Here is a 19,382-nt window from a genome sequence, read left to right as displayed (position 1 = left end):
CGAATATTTTCACCACATTGCGGACAGTCGTGAATCTTCTTTTGCATCGAACGGACGTCTGACGTCCTAAAATATTAAAACTCTTTCGATCGAACCGTTGCGGGTTGCATATATCGTATATATATATATATAAATATCCATTTATACATATACGACTCGTACGGATATAATTCTTATCGGTTTTTTTCCCCAAACGAATTATCATTTCCCTCCCCGTTATCCTTGTGAAAAGATAATAAACCGAAATTTAACAAAATGGGCGAGACGGACGGCGATATAGAGCCACGGGCATCCGCGGAACCGGAGGCGCCAGCAGCGCAGGAAACGCTACAGGTGCCAACGCAAAAGAAGCGCAAGCTTAAGTCGCCCACTCCGGGCAGCTTACGCGGACGCAGTGCCACGCCCATACACGGCCGGAGCCAGACTCCGTTCACCTTGTATATGACACGTCGCAGTGCCACGCCCTCAACATGGCGCAGCATAACCCCATTCCTAAAACGCGAGGAGAAAGAGAAAACTCCATTCGAACTGGGCCGGGACATCAAGAGCCAAACCACGTGCAACATCGCCGTCTTCGATCGTGCCCTGATCATGGATATCTCCGAGCCCGTGGATGTGCAGAAGCCTGTGCGTTACATAACGTCCGATTTGTCGGTTATCGATCGGGCTGCCGTAATGGACGTGTCCAACGTTGAGGTTATATATGTCGTTGAGGAATACGAAGAGGTTGAAGAGGAGGAGGAAATCATCGAAGAGGTTAAGCCAAAGAAGAAGGAAAAGAAGGCCAGAAAACCGCGCACAGCTCGTAAGTCCATCGACAAGGAGCAGAGTCCCTTAGGCGAAGACGGTGCCGAAGATCTCGGAGACTTTGCTGGTGAAGATCGGGAGGATAGTGTAGACTTTGATGACGATGAGCCAGTTAAAAAGGGCAAGAAGAAGGCGCCGCCCAAGAAGAAGGAGAAAAAGGAAAAATCTCCGAGTCCAAAATTGACCTTGAAACTAGAGATGGGCGGTGGTCAAAAGGCTACCAAGAAGATGTTTGACCAGCCACCCCAAGCTGGACCCAAGCCGCCGCCGAAGAAGAGCAAGATGGTACTGCAAATGGAGGAACAGGCCAAAGCAGCAGCCAAGGCAGCCGAGGAGGCCGCCAATCGTGCCAAGCCCAAGGGCGAGACATTCGAGGAGCGCCAGAAGCGTCTAAAGGAGGAGAAAGAGGAACAGGACCGGCTGGAAGCCGAGCAGCGCGCCATAGAGGAGGCCGAAGCTGAAGCTGAAGCAGAAGCCGAGGAAGACGAAGAAGATATTCCTGAGGAAGGCGACGAGAGCACCGTGGCTGCCGACGGCGACTACAATGAAGATGAGGACCTTGACCGATTGGATGAGGATCAGGAGGAGGAGAACGAAGAAGACGCAGTCCCCGATCTGAAAGCTGCCAAACGCCGAGGCAGCGATTCTTCCGATGAATATACACGACCCGATCCCCACGAGGAGGAGCGCTGGCAGCGCATCGCCGCCACCGAGGGCGAGGAGTTCATGCAGCAGATGCGCAAATACAGCATTGCCAAGCGCACCAGCGAAAAGGAACGCGACGCCGATTGGCAACGACGACGCGAACAGGCTCGTCTGCCCAAGTTCATTAACTTCCTGTCGGATCGCACCGTCGAGGCCGGCCAGAGCGTGCGCCTGGCCTGCGCTGTCGACGGACCCGAGCTCTCCGTCAAATGGTTCAAGGACGGCAGGCAATTGGAGCGCGATGGCAATCATCGCATCATCAACAACAACAACATTTTGGTGCTGGAAGTTGTAAGCACTACTATTCTGGACTCTGGCGAGTATTCGTGCCAGATACTGAATCAAAATGACGAGGTCACCTCATCGTGTATTGTTACTATTTACGAAGTTTTTAAGGATGAACCCAAACCTCCCTCTATACAGTATATCAAAGGTACTTGTCCCAGCCGCATTCCCCCTTTCAAATGCATAACTCACGGGATTTCTCGATATCTTCTCTAGAATATTATCACTTGCGCGACGATGAGCTGACTATTGAGGGTCACGTGCACGGTGTACCGCGTCCAGTTGTTACCTGGTGGCGCGGCGCCTTCCAGGTGAAGCCCAGTTACAAGTTCACCATGCTCGAGGAGGCCCACGGCGTTTGCAAGCTGCTCATCTACAAGCCGGGTAACAAGGATAGCGGCACCTATACCTTAAAAGCCATCAATTCAATCGGCGAGGCACACATTAACCAAACCGTCGAGGTGGCCAAGAATCTGCACTATCATGTGCCCGGCATATTCCATGCGCGCGACAGGATCCAACTGGACAGCTTGAAGCAGGCCAAGGGTCAAATGGATGCCGCTCTCAAGTCCAAGGCCGAATCGGATCAGAAACGTGCCGAAGTCGAGGCCGAGCAGCAGCGTGTCCAGGCGGCCCGTGCACCACCCGAGCCACTTGTGCCAGCCAAACAGAAGCTGCAGTTCGCCACCCAGCTGCGCGATCGTATGGCCCTGGAGGGCACAACCGTGAAGTTTGCGGCCACGGTCATTGGACCAGAGCCAAATACGCGCTGGATGAAGGATGACACGTGGATTGTGATGAGCGATAACATCAAGAATCTATCCGAAGAGGGCAAGGCCATTATTCAGATCAACAAAGTAACATCGGCCGATACGGGCGTATACAAGTGTGTGGCCAAGAACGATCTCAGCGAAATCGAGACCTCATGCTACTTTAAGGTGTATGCGGCGCAGGCTGATGGCGACGAGTCCGAGCCCATTTTTGCCCTGCCCATGCGAGGTATTTTTACTGTATCTGTATCCGTATCTGTATATGTATGTGCAGCACGTATCTGTCTCTCATCTACATCCGTTGCGTTGGTTTTGTCTTCTTAATTTTTTTGTTACAACGCCAACACGATCATCAGCCAAAATTCGAAACTGATTGTTGTCCAACGATCACAGATCTCGATTGAGGTCGACCATGTATAAAAATAGTCGTGGTGCTCAGACAATTGATTGAAGTGTTTGGTCTCCTTCATAGATGTGTATCACTCCTCCCAAAATGATTTGATTATCGATACGAAGGTGCGCGGCAATCCCCGTCCCGTCATCTCTTGGACGAAAGATCAGATACCCGTTGTGCTCGACGATCGTGTCGTGCAAATCGAGCACTTGGATGGCGTCTGTGAGCTGATCGTTAATAAGCCAACTGTGAATGACAACGGCGTCTACGTTTGCACCGCCCAGAACAAATTGGGCAGTCAGTCGACCACCCACACGGTTGTTGTCGACACCACGCACACGTCGCGCCGCTCTAGTGTCTTATCGGCGGCCATGCAGGAGGATTCAGCCGCCGAAGGTGGTGGCAAGTCCAAGCCGAAGAAGCTGCCCAAGAAAGATGACGAAGCCGAGGGCGGTGGAGATGGCGGCTACGAACGACGCAGTCGCATGCCTGATCCGTCACCCAAGCAAATGCTCTATTTCACGGTCAATCTGTCCAACCGCTACGTAGCCGAAGGCTCCAAGGTCAAGCTGCAAGCTGTTATCGGCGGACCCGAGCCCACCATCAAATGGCAAAAAGATGACCAAAATGTACAGTACGGACCCCGTATACGCAACATGAATCGCGACAGCTTGGCCGTGCTGGAGTTCGTAAGCGCCCAGCCCGAAGACTCCGGCACCTATACGATAATAGCCCAGAACGAGTTCTGCAAGATCACCACGTCGGCGATGTTGCACGTCTATCAGCCGAAGGTCAACACCGATGTGCAGCCTGTTTTCATACGCTCTCTGAAAGGTAAGAGCCATGCGTCTATTTGTCTATTCGCCTAGGCAGATGTCTGATCAGATCTATGAATAGATCAAAGCTATAGACGATTGTGCAATGCAATTGTTTGTCTTGTTGGGATTATGCAATGCCTTTGGCGGTTTTCGTATTGTTCTTGGGTTTCTGTGTGTTGCGTGTTTATGTAACAAGCGACTATTAAAAATCGTTCCACTAAATCCACCTCCTCCAGAGACCTATCATCTGACCTCGAATGAACTTATACTGGAGACGGCTGTGCGCGGTCAGCCCACACCCCAGGTGCAATGGTTTAAGGACAGCATTGAGGTTCAGAGCGGCGGCCGCTATCAGATAATTGAACATCAGGATGGCACTTGTGAGCTCATCATTGATCGGCCGGATAGCAAGGATTCGGGCAAATATGTGATCAAGGCGGAGAGTCGTGCTGGAAAAATGGAGAGTTCGCATTACGTGCTCTTCGAGGGCAAGGCCTCGCACATTGCGGACAACATTCACGGAGTGTTCCATGCGGACAAGAGCCTGCTGCGGCCCAAAGAGGCAGAGAAGCCAGCTGCAAAGCCGGCTCCATCGGCCGCCGACGCAGGTGCTGAGGGAGAGGAGGGCAAGGGAAAGCGTCGCGGCCGCAAGAAGGATGACGCCGAAGAGGAAGGTGTATCTTCGGCCACGGACTATGCCTCCGATACGGCTAGTATGTCCAGCAAGCGGCGGGAGAAGAACATTGGCATACACTTTACCACCTCGATGAGGGATCGCGTTGTGGCTGAAGGTTCCAAGGTGAAAATCTCTTGTTTCCTGGAGGCAAAGGAGCCGCAGGTGAAATGGTTCAAGAACGACGAACCACTTCAAAACGGACCCAAGATTCGAGGACGCTACAGCGAAGGCCTCTGCCTGTTGGAGATCAATAGCGCCACCGAGGAGGACAATGGCGAGTACAAGTGCTGGGGACGCGATGAAACTGGTGAGGCGTCGACCTCCTGCAGGCTAGAGGTCTTCGCAGATCCGGGCACGGGCGATGTGCCACCAACGTTCACGCGCAACATAAGAGAAACGCTGCACGGCAAGATCAACGAGCTCCAGCTGGACGTACATGTGCGCGGTCTGCCGACGCCCTCGGTGACATGGTACAAGGATAGCGTGAAGATCGAGAACAACGATAAATACCATCAGGTGGATCACGATGACGGCACCTGTGAATTGTTCATTAGCCATCCCAAGGTCGCCGACAGCGGCAAATACGTTTGTCAGGCCGAGAATCGCGAAGGTCAAACGGAGATCGTGCATATGGTTACCGTGGAGCCACGCGTTCGAGTGCGTCCCACCTCGCCACCTAGAGAGGGCCGACCGCCCCGACCAGCTGGCGAGGAAGAAGAAACCGCCGCCGAGGGTGAAGCAGTTGAAGGGGAAGGAACTGTGAAAAGAGTACGGAAGCCCAAGAAAGATGATGAGGAGCAAACGAGCTCCAGACGCGAAGTTCCACCGCCACCAGATCTAAAGAAGCTTCTCTATTTCCGCAACTTCCTTTCGAATCGCACCGTCAAGTCGGGCGCCAACGTCAAATGGATGGTTAATATCGATGGACCAGAGCCAACGGCCAAGTGGTTCCATGGCGATCAGCCAATTACGTTCGGTCCCAAGAGCAAAATGTCTATGCAGGATGGCATTGCCTGGCTCAATCTGGTCGGCGTTACGGAAGAGGATGCTGGCGAATATACGTTGAGAGTAAGAGGATCCGAAAATGAAATTGTTAGCACTTGCAACCTGTTCGTTTACAGCACGGGTAAAGTTGAGATAATCTCACCCACCTTCACGGTGGGTATCAAAGGTAGGCATCCGCAGGCTAGCTAATTAGTTGTACTTAAATATGGCACCCAGTGCGTCCAAGTGAATGTTAAGGTATGCCGTTAGTTCCTATGTGTTAAGTATCTATGTAGTTATAAACACTAATTCCTAGAATCAGAAACCTATCCCATGTTTATGTCGTGCTTGTCTTACTCTGTTTGTGGTATGTCTTTTCGTGTCAACACCTTTCAGATGCATATCATTCCCAAGACAATCGACTTGTGCTCGAGTGCAAGGTCTCGGGCAGCCCCAAGCCGCATATCTCCTGGCAGCGGGACAACACCCTGCTGCCCCTCGAGACAGCCAAGTACGAGTATGCGGAGCAGAGCGATGGCATCAAGCAGCTGAGCATCACATCCTTTGGCAGCGAAGATACCGGGCTGTACACCTGCTACGCAGAGAGCGAGAATGGTCAGATGAAGATCAGCAAGTTTGTCCAAGCCTCAGACTATGTGAGGGAGCGTGCAGTCGACAAAAAAGCCACAGATCAGCTCGCACAAGATGTCAAGAGACCAGAGTCCAGTCAGATCGCATTGGGTGAGAGCTCAGCAGCGGCAGCCAAAGCCAAGGCGCGCGAGGCCAAGCTGCGGCTCAATCTGGAAACGAGCCTCAAGACTATGACAATCAGCAGCGGCAACAAGGCTCAGCTGATATGCTACGTGACCGGCTTCATCGAGGATGTACACTGGCTAAGGCACGACGAGCGCATCACAAAGGACGCGCGCCACAAAATCTACAATATCAACGGTGCCATCAGCTTGGAAATTTACGATGCCCGTGCCGAGGACAGCGGCAACTACAGATGCGTGGTCAAGAACAGCAGGCAGACGGTGGAGAGCGTTGGCCAGCTGACTGTGTTGGACGAGACGAGCGGCAAGCTGCCGCAAAGCTTTTTGGAGGGCATTAAAAGTATGTCGAATAGAAATTTAATTTGCAAATTTAATTTTGTTAACTAATTAACTTGCTTACAGAGTCCTATGATGCACAGCGCAACGAGATTGTGCTCAGCTGTCAGGTGCACGGTCGTCCCAATGTCAGCTGGATGCGCGATGATCACACGATCTGCAACAATCGCTATAAGGTTGTCGATGAGCTGGGCGGCGAGCGTAAGCTGATCATACGCAATCCCATATCGTCGGACTGCGGCATCTTTGCCTGCTACGCGGAGCACGAAGATTACATTGACTCGATCAGCACCAGCATACGGGCAGCCGACCTGAAACGTCTCATTGCCTACGATCACGAAAAGGTTTCGCTCTCCCAGTCCCAGTCGGTGTCACAGCCGAGGGAGCTGCCGGATGAGTCCACACAGCCCAGTGCCTATGTGAACGGCAATGCTGGCCTGCAGCGCACTGGGAATCGCATCTTGCGCAGCGTTGCGCAGACCAAGCCTCTGTTCCACAGCTATCTACACGATCGCACCATCTCGGAGGGCGCCAATGTGCGACTGATCTGCACGGTTTCGGGCGATGAAAACACACACATCGAATGGTTAAAGAACCACAAGCCATTGCCAAGGGATACGCGCTATCAGACGCTCTATCAGAATGGCGAGGCATCGCTGGAGATCTACGCCGCGGTGTCAGACGACAGCGGCAATTATACATGTTCGGCCGTCAATGACTTCGGCGAGAGTCTAACCCATGCGCAGTTGCGCGTCTACAAGCATTTCCGGGAAGCGTCCATGCCAAGTACTTTCGCGCAGCCAATTCGAGGTATTCCACACAGCTATGGATGAACGCCACGTGAAGCTGCCCGTCCAATAAAACATACGCCCGCATACAGTCTCATTGCTGTTCTAACCGCTTTTGTTTGTCAAGCTCTCTTGTTCTTTATTAAACCCTTTGATTTATATGCTTTTACAGACACGTATTCTCTCAATGATAATGAGCTAGTTCTGGATTGTCGCGTGCGCGGCCAGCCCCGGCCAGAGATCCAATGGATGAAGGGCAACGATGCCATTAGCAATGATGAGAAATATCAACTGATCGACCAGGCCGACGGTTACTGCAAGCTGACTATACGAAATCCGACCGAAAAGGACTCTGGCATATACTTCTGCATAGCAACCAACGAAGGCGCTCAGAATAAGATGACCCATCAGGTGGACTTTGCGGGCCGCGAGCGTTTCACTCTGCAGAAGACGCACGGCTTTTTCCATCGCGATCCCAACAAGCCGCACTTCCTTACCCCGCTGGGCAATCAGACCGTCTGCAATGGCGGCACCGTTGCCATCTCCGCTGAGTTTATGCAGTCGAACACGCCCATTGAGGTTAAATGGCTGCGCGATCGCCGGAATGTTGATGGTCCCAATGTGAAGACCATGAACGAGCGTGGCGTCTACACGCTGGCTATCATGAATGCCGGCGCGGAGCATGAGGGTACCTACACTTGCCTCGCCTCGAATGCCTACGGGCGCATTGAGTCGCACGTGAACATTGATGTCGCAGTGGGCGCCGAAAAGGACGAACGTCCGCCCCTCTTCCTGTCCAGGCCCGAAACCGAAATGAAGATCGCCGTAGGTGATCCGTTCTCGTTGTCCTTCCGCATTGCGGGTGATCCGAAACCGAAGCGTAAGATATCCCAAATTTCTCGGTTGCTTATCAATTTACTCATGTCGTTTATCCTTGCAGTTGTATTCATGAAGGGCACCAAGGATATAACCCAATCGGATCGCGTTAGCAAAGAGGTATCCGATGATTATACCAGATTCACAGTGCAAAAGTCGCAGATCTCCGACTCCGGCACCTATTTCGTTGTTGCCCGCAACGACTTTGGAACGGACAGAATATTCGTCACCATTACAGTACGTACTGCCTACGAATGCCCGTTGTGTTATGTGTTTGTCGTCGCTGTACCTGAATGTTTGGCTATTTATCTAATGCTTTTGCTAACTAACCTTTGCTATTCTCTTTCTCTCTCTCTCTCTCTTTTTACGCTTTTCTTTTTCTAGATTAAAACGCCCAAAAAGAAAGAATAAAGCCTATTTCAATTATATTTATTTATTGTTTGCGCAAATTTCAACGCCTCCCTAAACGCACCAAAATATTTATGCTCTAAGTCAAACTTTCCCGACTCTATGTGTTCATTCAAATAAACAATAATATCGTTCTGACTACAAACACTTATAGGTTAACCCGCGCGCTCGCTCTGAAACCCCAACGCAACCACGATGGGGCCAACCCCTCGACAGTTACAGTGAAACTTCGTATTTCAGAGGTGAGTTCATTAAATCTGTCCATACTCCAGTGTGACCTGTCTACAGCAATCCATTTGTGTTCCATTCACATTTAGTACTAATATGTTTCCTGTATTTCTTAATTTTGTATTTCCAATTTGCGTCCGTATGCACTGTTCCATTGTTGTGTACAGAATTCCGTTTTGTGTTTCATTCGCGCGTTTCCATGTCGCAAGGACTTCCTTTCGACTTCCTTCCTCCTGTGGGTCCTTGTTCCATTCCGCCGTTTCGTCGCTGTCTACAGCAATCCATGTGTGTTCCATTATTTTCGTTTACTTAGATGTTTCGTATTTGATTTGCTTTTTCCAATTTCTATCCGTAGTCCATGTTTCCATTCCACTGTTCGATTGTTGTGTACAGCATTCCGTTTGTGTTCCATTCGCTCGTTTCCATGTCGCACGGACTTCCCTTCAACTTCCTTCCTCCTGTTTGTCCTTGTACAGCAATCCATTTGTGTTCCATTGATAATGTGTTTTAGTACTAAGATGTTTCCTATTTTTCTTGATTTTTTAATTTCAATTTCCGTCCGTATTCCATGCCACTGTTCCATTGTTGCGTACAGTATTTTGATTTGCGTTCCATTCGCTCGTTTCCCCGTCACGCAACCTTCCTTTCGAAAAACTGTATATTCTGGTCTCTGTTTCTCTCTCCTGTCTGTTTGATGTTCCATTCACAATTTATTTGAGTACTGAAATGTTTCCTGTTTCTTGATTTTGTATTTCCGATTTCTATCCGTATTCCATGTTTCCATTCCAAAGTTCCATTGTTGTATACAGCATTCCGTTTGTGTTTCATTCGCTCGTTTCCATGTCGCGCAGACTTCCTTTCGAGAAACCTCATATGGATATATCTTCATATATGATATTTGTATTTGTTTCTTGTCTGTTTAATGTTCCATTCCGTTTGTCTGTGTCCCAAGTCGATCAAGTTTTAGTGTTTCAGTTTCAGCTTTATCTCAAGTATTATATAGCGCATGGACTTGCATATTTTGCAGATCGCTTCGACTCCAACTTGTTTGCCTCCTGTGCCGTTAATCTAGAAACTTATCAAAAGCAATTTCCTGTGAGATTCAATGAATGCCTAAAACACAAACAAATTATCCGTGTATTTAACTTATCTTTTGTTAGTATTTTTGAACGATTGACTTATTTACTTATTTTATTATCGTATACAAATAGCGTATTATATAAAGCACAACAATCCAGCTTATACATTTACGTAGTCGAAAAAAAAAACAAGAAAATAAAATATATATTTCTCCGGGGCGTATTGCGTTTGATTTCCCATGCCCCCTCGATCCAAATCCAAATTATTTACGCAAACTCTATGCCACCTCACACTTTCACCTAGATCCACCTGGCTGCATATCAACCGAACCGCTCGTCGTTGACTCCGGACCCAGCCACATATCGTTGTCGTGGGGCAAGCCCGTGAGCGCAAACTCTGCGCCTGTCATTGCCTACAAGGTGGAGGCATGGATTTTGGGTCATGAGGGTGGCGCCTATTGGCGTGAGTTAGGTCTGACGCCTATTAATTCCTTTGACGCCTTCAATCTGAAGCCCAATTTGGAATACCATTTCCGGGTGACGCCCAAGAATCGCTATGGCTGGGGGCCAGCGGTTCAGACCAGCTCCGCCCTGCAAGTAGGCGGCGTCGAGTGCCTGCCGGAGTTTGTCAAGATTCTGCCGGGGCAGGTGAAGGCGCTGCTTGGCTCCTCGTTTACGCTGCAGTGCAACATGCGTGGTGCGCCGCGTCCAAAAGTCACCTGGTACAAGGATGGCATACAGCTGAGCAACAGCTCGGAACGTGTCAAGATACGCCAGATTGGTTCCACCTGTGCGCTAACCATAGCGACAGTTTGTGAGCTCGACTCTGGACGTTACACCTGTGAGGCTACCAATTCGAAGGGACGCGTCTCCACCTTTGCACGCCTGCAAGTCGTATCCGATCCCAGGCTCTATGAGGCGGACTCGAGGCTAAAGGAAATCGCTCACGGTCACCATCCGGCTGAGCTTGGCGAATCGCTGCCCATTTTCACGATGCGTCTGCGAGACCGTCGCGTCCAGGTCACCTACCCAGTGCGTCTCACCTGCCAAATTGTGGGCTATCCTGCGCCAGAGATACTCTGGTATAAGGATGGGCAGCTGATCAGCTGTGATAGGCGGCATCTGATCACGGCCGAGGGTCAATTCTTTACGCTGGAAATCGCGGCCACAACGCTCGACGACAGCGGCAACTACACCTGCACGGCAAAGAACGAGCTGGGCTCCGTGTCCTGTCACAGCTGCCTGGTGGTGGACAAGGGCATACGCGCTTACATCTCACCCGACTTTTATGTACCCCTCGATCCATTCTATGTGTTCCGCGAGGGCACCGAAATACGTCTGTCCACCAAGGTTGAAGCCTATCCCGCTGTGGGCGTCACCTGGCATCGCAACGGCATGCGCCTGCGGCCTAGTCGACGCATATCCGCCACTCTGGACTCCACGGGCTATGTGGAGCTCATTATTGCCGAGGCAACGCCACGCGATGCGGGCATTTACGTGTGCGTGGCCTCCAATGTGGTTGGCAAGGTGGAGACAATTTGTCGTGTGGCCATCGAGGAGACCGAAGCAGCTGCCACACCACAACGCGCACTGGAAATACCCAGCATCAAGACGAGCGATATGCCGTGAGTAGCACGCACTAACCCGGGCCACAAATCTTATCTTATTAATCTTCAAACTTCGCTGCAGTTACTCCAAGGAGCCGCTGTTTGTGGTGAAGCCGCGCTCCAGCGAGGCCTACGAGGGCGACAACGTCATCATATTCTGCGAAGTGGTCGGCGATCCCAAGCCCGACGTTGTCTGGCTGCGCGATTTTCTAAATGTGAGTATTTTTAGTTTTTTATTTTTCGATCGTTTAGCCAAGTGACGTCAGCAGCGATTGCGGCAGGTTCCAAGCGCTTGCGCAGCGCCACGTTTCTGAGTCAGTTGCATTCGCGGCGCCAACAAATGTGGGTCGCAGTCGTCGCAGTCGTCGTTGTTGTTGTTGCCGCGCTTATATCTCGTTGCAATATCAAATATAAAAAAATAATAATTCAAGTGCAAGTGCGCCAACGCCAAAAAGAAAACTACCGAACAGTCAGTTGAATGAGTTCTCTGGGCCCAGGAAATGGCAAAAATATATAATTTCTACCTTGATTTCCGCACTATTTGCATAAATAGTTTATAAAAAAGTGTAAAACTATTCAAACAGTTGTCACAGTGCAAACGACATTCAAATTTACAACAGTTGCTCGTGCGGATAAATTTTTAAAAATATATATATCAATAAAATACCAATTGATCCGCCCTGAACGAGCAAAGTGTTAACCCAGAGAGACTCCAAAAAGTGCGCCAAAGGTAAACTAGATGTTGCAAGAAGTGTACATTACACTAATTCAAAATTTAATACATTTTAATAAAAATATATTTTTGGCAGAGCAGAGTTTAAGGCGCATCTTTGAAAATGCCTTTTTATTGAAAGTTGTGTGAATGCCATTTTAAAGTAATGATGAAATCTGATTGCTTCAGACCTAGGCCTAGACCTATGCCTAGGCTTCTTCAACAAGTTTGGGACGTTAGATAATTTGTTTAAATGATCATAAAGGCAATTAGTTCAGCAGTTCAGCAGCAGTTAGGCAACCAGTTCTTTGACTAAGCGAAAGGAATATTTTTATTTAAAATTCTTTTATAATTAACTGAAAGTAGTAGTCGAAAGGAAGCCTAACCAGATCCATGCTAGTTATTAATTACATTAAAAGCCCAATAGAAAAAAAACCAAACTATAGTTATGACACTTATAATACATCAAACATTTAAGAAGATTGAATTTAAAAAGCAAACTAAACCCTTAAATTGTTAAACGTTTTTTAAATTAAGTTCCCAATTTGATGTGCTTGCATTAAAACACAATTAAACCCTTTTGTCATCAATACATTTCGATTCTCACGAAAAACCAAACATTTTCAATGCAGTTGATTCCTAATGAATTAAAAAAAAAAAAAGATCTATACACATTAATCTTATCAAATATATTATGCACTGCCCACTTTTGAATGCGTGACCAAAATTGTAATACCCTTGCCCAAGGGAATAACAATGCAGTTTTTTTTTTTAGCTGCAGCTGCTTCTTACTCGAATTACCAGACAACTGCGTCACACGTCGCGCAGTCAATCTCAGTTGTTATACAATTTACACACAGATACACACACACACACTCTCAAACACACACACACACTTGGCATGGGCAGTTTAGTTCTTATAAAGCTGATCTGCTGTCAAACGCTAATTCAAGTTCAACCCATATCAAATAACATGCTTGTTTTTTATACTAACAATTACGACTGTTGGCCAGAGCCAAAAAGGCAACAACAGCAATAACAATACCAACAACAACAAAAGCAAAGCTAGCAAAAAATTATTAGCCACAATCGTGCCGCTGTTCGTCGTACCAAGGAAGCAGGAGGTCAGGGTGGGCAACCCAACACAGATACGAGTTCCAGTTACCAGTTTTCCTATTGACAGTCGCGAAATTAAATTTTGTGCTTATATGGCCATACGCTGTGCACAACAACAACGACAAAAACAACAACAACAATAACATGAATAAAGAACATATATGAGACTTACATGATTCATTCATTCAGCGATCTGTGACGATCCTTATGGCCGCTGCACTGGCAGCTGCAGCATTCCATGTGTCAGTTATAAAGAATATTTTTTGTTTTGTTGTTTCTGTTTTATTGCAGCCGGAGTACTACAAGGACGCACCACACTTTCGACGCATCGGCGAGGGGCCGGAGTATCGCCTGGAGATACCCAGCGCCAAATTGGACTTTACCGGCACCTACTCAGTTATAGCCAGCAACTGCCATGGCGAGGCCAAGGCTGTAATATCTCTGCAAATTTACGCCAAAGGTAAGTCGTATTATGCCTTATATCTATTGACTAGTTGTAGCTGTATGTGTTAATTGTCCGATCGAAGTTCATAATGCTTGTGGATAAATGCTGATGAGACGCGGATAGACTACATCTTTCCAAAATTCGTCGGCCATGCCCAGCAGGCTGGCGACAAACTCGGGATCGGCTTGCACCCAAACGTAATGCAGAGCGCCGTTCGTTTCGAATGTGGGACTGAGCACACAGTAGAGCGCCTTTTTCACGTTGGCCAGAAACATTTGTGTCTGTATCTGGGCCATATACTTGGGCGCAATGGATTCGCGTGCCTCGAGATATTTCTCAAAGTCCTCCTCAGTCTTTGGTGATTTGATTTCGACGATGTGATCATCCGTAATGCCATCTGGGGCACCACACAAATAGGGATAGTTTTCGTGAAGCAGCAGACCACATTCCAGATACTCCTTGTTTTCCAGTTTTTCGGTCTGTTTCAATATGAAACGTTTGTGCTGTTTCTGCTGCACACGATCCTCAATATCTTCGTCGCGTCCCTTGCAGAAGAGCATATTGAAGATTTGTTCGTCCTCCTCCTGGGTTTTGCGTGTGGCAATCATGTGCATCATCGAGCAGCGTATGCGCATATACTGCGCCTCTATCCACAGCTTTGACTTGTACTGCCTTTTGGTCACCTCACTGAGACTTTCGAAGAGACCGCTCTGCGCCTGCAGCTCCAAGTGCTGCAGAAAACTGTGCACATCGTATATGTTATATTCCGCTGCTTTCAACAGCATATGGTGTATCAGAATGGATTCGAATTCATCAGTGGTTTCCACGCATTGACGGTACAGCGCCGAATCACGTCCACAAATGGCAAGCTCCTCGAGCACAGACGTCAGAAATGCACGTTCCTCGCCCTCACTTGGGCTCGATACCTCATCATCCGCCTCGGTGTGTAACTCTCGCATAGGCACCATGTCTTTTATGCGCACTGCCCTTGTGGGCTCCGGTTGAACAAGTGCCTCCAGCTCATTGCCCCAGAATTCCAACAGAGCTGTGGGTTTTTTATCTGTGCTCTTGTTGTGCAGCCAAAATACAAAGGCAACAACATGCGGGCACACAGCTATAATTAAAGCAAATTATTATTATTTTCAATAAGTGCGAATTGCCAACTTGCTCACCAACTCCGGAGCACAGGCTGCACTGGCCATCTGTAAGAGAATTTTCATGGTCCAGTACCTTGATGGCCACATTGGCATGTGTTTCCGTATTGGCGAAGTCTGCGGCGGAGAAGACCAGAGCTTTTAACTCGCATAGCTCACCCTGCCGGCGAAGGTGCACGTAGTCTATTAGCAAATCGTTGTTCTCCGAGGATCTATAAAAACAAGAATATTAGCGATTTTTCATATATATGAAGTTTATAAGTGTGTGTGTGTGTGTGTTTAAAAAGGCGGCACTTACATTTTGTTGTCTGTGGCTGTTGCGAAAAAGTTGAAGACCATTCCGCTGGTGATCGTGGGCAAGCTGTGTATGTCTGCTTTGCGGAAGCCTGGTTCCAAGTCCATGGGCACAATAATTAAGCCACGCATTTGTATTAATTACATAAAGTTGCTTTTATAACAAGAAAAATAACACAAACACGACGCTGAAATTGACCGACACAAACAACAGGCTTCTAAAATGAGTTGCTATAAATAGCCGAAACCAGGGCTGCTGCATATTACCAAAAGCAGCGCTCGCTCACCACGTTCAGCGCTGCTCAACTGTTGTGTAACGCTGGAATGGGTTTCTATAAATAACTGCAACCGGGGCTGCAGTACATTACCAAAAGAAACGCTCACTTACCACGCTCAGCGTTGCTCAACTGTTGTGTAGCGCTACATTTAAATTAGAAAACGGCGCCAAAACGTTATATTATTTTCTTTTGCAGATATACTTAAAGAAAATCGCATGGACAAGGTTCACACGAGACATGGGTGAGTGTTGTCTGTTAAATAAATACAGTATATGTTTTATTTAAATGTCATATGGCTTTCCTTCAGCAATATTGAAACTCTGCCGCGCTTCATACGCAACCTACGCAATCTGCGCTGTTGCGATGGAGACGCCATATCGCTGGAATGCCATGTGGAGGCGATGCCGGAGCCCTATATAATATGGGAGAAGGACGGCCACGTCTTGCCCAGCGACAGAGACTACATAATGTCATATGACGGCATGAAGGCCACGTTGAGCATACCACGGATCTATGCCGAGGACGAGGGCGAATATACGTGTGTGGCCAAGAACTCAGTGGGCCGCACCCTCTCGTCAGCCTGCATTATTGTGGATGTGCCCGAGGAGAAGGAGAACATGCTTAGCCGGCAATTGGCACGGCCAAGTGCTTTGCTATCGGCCCACTCCACGCCACGTTCCACACCGCGCTCGACGCCCAATCGTAGCTTTTCACCCATGAGACTTTCCTACCGCAACAGCAGCATTGATCTGCACACGGGCTCGGTGGAGCGCCGGCGCAGCGATGCACGTTGCATATCAGCGCCCAAATTCCTAGCCATTCCCTACAATCGTGTCGTGGAGGAGGGCGACAGCGTGCGCTTCCAATGCGCCATTGCTGGTCATCCCACGCCCTGGGCCACGTGGGACAAGAATGGCCTGATTGTGACGCCTACCACAAGGATTGCTGTCAAGGAAGTCGACGATCTGCGCTTCATTGAGATCGATGAGGTTGGCTTTGACGATGCCGGCCTGTATCGCATCACGCTCGAGAACGACTTTGGGCGCATAGAAGCCACCGCTCGCCTGGACGTTATAAGCAGCTCACGCTACTCCAAATCGCCCTCGACACGTAGCGTTCGCGCCTCCTCTTCGCGACGCAATGCCTATCTATATCGGCGCATCATGGGCCCATCCACAGGTACGCAAATGACATCAGCAGCAGCATTTGCAATTATTCAAGTCTTGCGTATACTCTAGCTATTGGCGGTCGCATGGCGCTGGCTAGTGGCTTTCGTGGCTCATCCGTGCCCTCGGTGAGATTCTATCACAACAACGTTGAGCTGGAGCCCTCGGATCGGGTGCACATTGTGCTGCAGGAGGATGAGGCGATGCTATTTGTGGACAACGTTACATTGGACGACGAGGGCGTCTACACCTGCATAATAAGCGGCGATCATGATCCCCTGATTAGCTCCATCGATGTCAAATTCCATGGATCAAGTACTGAAATTCAACATCGCCCCGCTGTCATTACTGAGCCGCTGCCCGAGCTTACCAAATCCGTTGAGGGCGAGGTGATCGATCTCTGTTGTGCCATAGATAGCGCCGAGCCCTACAGCTACGTGTGGTTGCGCAACGGCGAAATTCTGCCCGACAGCGAGGAGTTCAAGTGAGCACTGACTGTACCCATTCCTATTGTATACCCACTTACGTGTGTGACTTACAGCTACATCGATCACGGCAATGGCTGTCTCTGTCTGCGCATCAACGACGCTTTTGACATTGACTCCGGCATCTACAGCTGTCAGGTGTACACGTCCACGTCGGATGACACCGACTGCGCGTGCGACTGCAGCAGCAGCGGCGAGCTGTGCGTGCTGGAGCGCGATCTAACGCGGCACGACGAGAGCGTACAGCTGCTGAAGACACCGCTGCCGGTGGTGTGTGCGTCAGGAGCGGAAGCTCTCTTCTATGCGCGTGTTTACCCCTGCGAAGCGGATGCCGAATGGTTTCTCAATGGAAAACTCATATCGGATGACTCACCAAACATGACGGTGCGTAAGAAACACACACAATATCAGCGTCTGACCCAAAACGTATAACCCAGAGTGAGACACACCGACTTCTTTATACTCTTAATAATTAACTTAGCTCTTAAGGCCTTCAAGCTTGTCGATAGTTCACATATACCCCTTGGGGTAAGGATCCTAATGAAGCAATTTGTGTGCGACCCAAATTTGTTGTCATGATGTGTTGTCGCCTTGCCTGGCTTGAGTTGGGACAGCTTTCGAGCGGAGCAGCACTTGAGGCTGCCTTGCCGCTGGCCACTTCGAGAAGTAGGAATGCTTCAGTCGGATAAAACCCGCTACGTACCGCTACTACTCGTCATCAGGCTGCCCGCCACAATTATTGACAGATATAGATTTTATCTATCGTAAGAAGAGGTCATGAGTTGTTTACCTGCAAACTTAAATGACTGTAGCTTTAAAAATGGGACTGATGTAGATAGTAGGCGTGGTCATAAAGTGATAACACCATGGTGTGGGTATACACGACTATATATATATATTTATATATACCCAAAGTTTCGAGTCTCTATTCTATATTGCAGTAAGCCAATATACCCTTTTCACTTTGTGAACGTGTATGAAAACAAAAGCGTTCGTTTACACCTTGTCAACGACGAGCGTTGTGCGGTGAAAACAATAACAATAACAATACGCAAGCATTTATAGACACACACACACACACACACATACGCACACAAAGAGCAAGTAAAGGTGCTATAGTCGAGAGTGCCGGACTAAGAGATACTCTAGAATTTTGGTATTTCAAACATGCTTCCATCATTCTTTTCTACATTGTCTTACACTATTTATTGGAAATGCAGTCTCAAGTAACTCCGTTGTTTATAGTCCGATATAAATGAAGTTTTCAGGGCTTAAATATAGCATAAAAACGTGTGTATATACCAAAGTACAGGCAATAATGCATAAAGATATATTAAAGATATATATCTTTTTCTGTGATAAATGGGGGCATGTGCCCAAAAAGTTAAATATTCTATATAGGGTTTGGTACATGTAGCTCCTATAATCTTCGCATTATTCTCAAAAAACCCTGTCTAAAAATAGATATTAAAATGGGTGGAGATATAGTAAGGTGAAAAAATCGTTATGCGTATGATATATGATAACATATACGGACAGACAGAGCTCCTAATGCTGCCCAGAATATATTTACTTTGTGGGGCAACTTTGACTTGGCACTCAACCAATATACCCGGCTTGCCCATTTGCAATGTGCTTAGGGTATAAAAAGATTAAAATGCCGCGGCATGCGCAACGCATGCAAACGATGTTAGTGACGCGTCGCCGTCGAATCCAATCGGATGCGATGCTCGATCGGAGAGCAAACAAGCAGCCAGCCCAGCCCCAGCTCCAGCCCCAGTCACAGTCCCAGCCCAGGCACTCGTTCAATGGCTTTCAAACGTCGCGCACAACCAGCAGATCGCCCTTAGAAAATACGATATAACATACGATATAACAATTGCGATATTACAAATTGTTGTTGCAAGCCCGAACACAGACAAGATGTCACAGGTAATGGCATCTGGCAATTATTGCTAACGATCCGCAATATCGATATCATGAAACATTTGTAGATAATGTAAATATGGCTTTAAAGCCCGCGTCTGATAAGAACGCGCGCGCGCGTAGCGTGAAAGTAACATTACGAGCGAAACTTGAAACTGAAACCGAAAACGTGCCCGATATCAAATACCGAGCGTGTTCGCATTGCTCGGCTTTATTTTATATATGTTATTCTTTTTTTATTTTTTTGTTAAATGTTCTCAATAATTAATTGG

At 48.3% G+C, this 19,382-nt stretch overlaps 2 protein-coding genes across 9 annotated transcripts in view; one reads left to right on the top strand and one right to left on the bottom strand.

The window, feature by feature from the left end:
- LOC115760535 (myosin light chain kinase, smooth muscle) overlaps window positions 1-19,382 on the top strand; it is a 31,889-nt gene that overhangs the window by 7,447 nt on the left and 5,060 nt on the right. For 2 of the 8 annotated variants that reach the window (XM_030701913.1, XM_030701914.1), the window contains exons 2-13: window positions 5,836-6,552; window positions 6,615-7,358; window positions 7,509-8,216; window positions 8,277-8,449; window positions 8,775-8,862; window positions 10,232-11,552; window positions 11,617-11,749; window positions 13,654-13,822; window positions 15,729-15,774; window positions 15,841-16,712; window positions 16,772-17,183; window positions 17,241-17,568. In XM_030701913.1, the coding sequence (XP_030557773.1) occupies window positions 5,836-6,552; window positions 6,615-7,358; window positions 7,509-8,216; window positions 8,277-8,449; window positions 8,775-8,862; window positions 10,232-11,552; window positions 11,617-11,749; window positions 13,654-13,822; window positions 15,729-15,774; window positions 15,841-16,712; window positions 16,772-17,183; window positions 17,241-17,568 (5,711 nt within the window). Of the gene's footprint in view, window positions 1-123; window positions 1,946-2,013; window positions 2,797-3,039; window positions 3,796-4,015; window positions 5,627-5,835; window positions 6,553-6,614; window positions 7,359-7,508; window positions 8,217-8,276; window positions 8,450-8,596; window positions 8,863-10,231; window positions 11,553-11,616; window positions 11,750-13,653; window positions 13,823-15,728; window positions 15,775-15,840; window positions 16,713-16,771; window positions 17,184-17,240; window positions 17,569-18,908; window positions 19,117-19,382 lie in introns of those variants that run through there. The other 6 variants (XM_030701916.1, XM_030701917.1, XM_030701919.1 and 3 more) reach the window with 6 other exon arrangements.
- Window positions 13,804-17,088, bottom strand: LOC115760537. Its single transcript, XM_030701922.1, has 4 exons — window positions 17,070-17,088; window positions 15,260-15,443; window positions 14,980-15,173; window positions 13,804-14,921 (listed from the first exon to the last, which is right to left on the bottom strand). The coding sequence occupies exons 2-4, from the start codon at window positions 15,385-15,387 to the stop codon at window positions 13,891-13,893; spliced, it is 1,353 nt and encodes a 450-aa protein (XP_030557782.1). The 5' UTR covers window positions 15,388-15,443; window positions 17,070-17,088; the 3' UTR covers window positions 13,804-13,890.

The sequence above is a fragment of the Drosophila novamexicana genome, unplaced genomic scaffold (assembly GCF_003285875.2).
Source record: "Drosophila novamexicana strain 15010-1031.04,08,12 unplaced genomic scaffold, DnovRS2.1 tig00000462-arrow-pilon, whole genome shotgun sequence".
Lineage (NCBI taxonomy): Eukaryota > Metazoa > Arthropoda > Insecta > Diptera > Drosophilidae > Drosophila > Drosophila novamexicana.
The sequence above is the reverse complement of the archived record's forward strand: the minus strand, read 5'-3'. Positions and strand labels throughout refer to the sequence as shown.

Coding starts and splice junctions, on each gene's coding strand:
- LOC115760537 (XM_030701922.1), bottom strand. CDS start 15,387: ATGCGTGGCTTAATTATTGTGCCCATGGACTTGGAACCAGGCTTCCGC. Junction 15,174..15,259: donor ACAGCCACAGACAACAAAAT/GTAAGTGCCGCC, acceptor TTGTTTTTATAG/ATCCTCGGAGAACAACGATT. Junction 14,922..14,979: donor CAGCCTGTGCTCCGGAGTTG/GTGAGCAAGTTG, acceptor CTTTAATTATAG/CTGTGTGCCCGCATGTTGTT.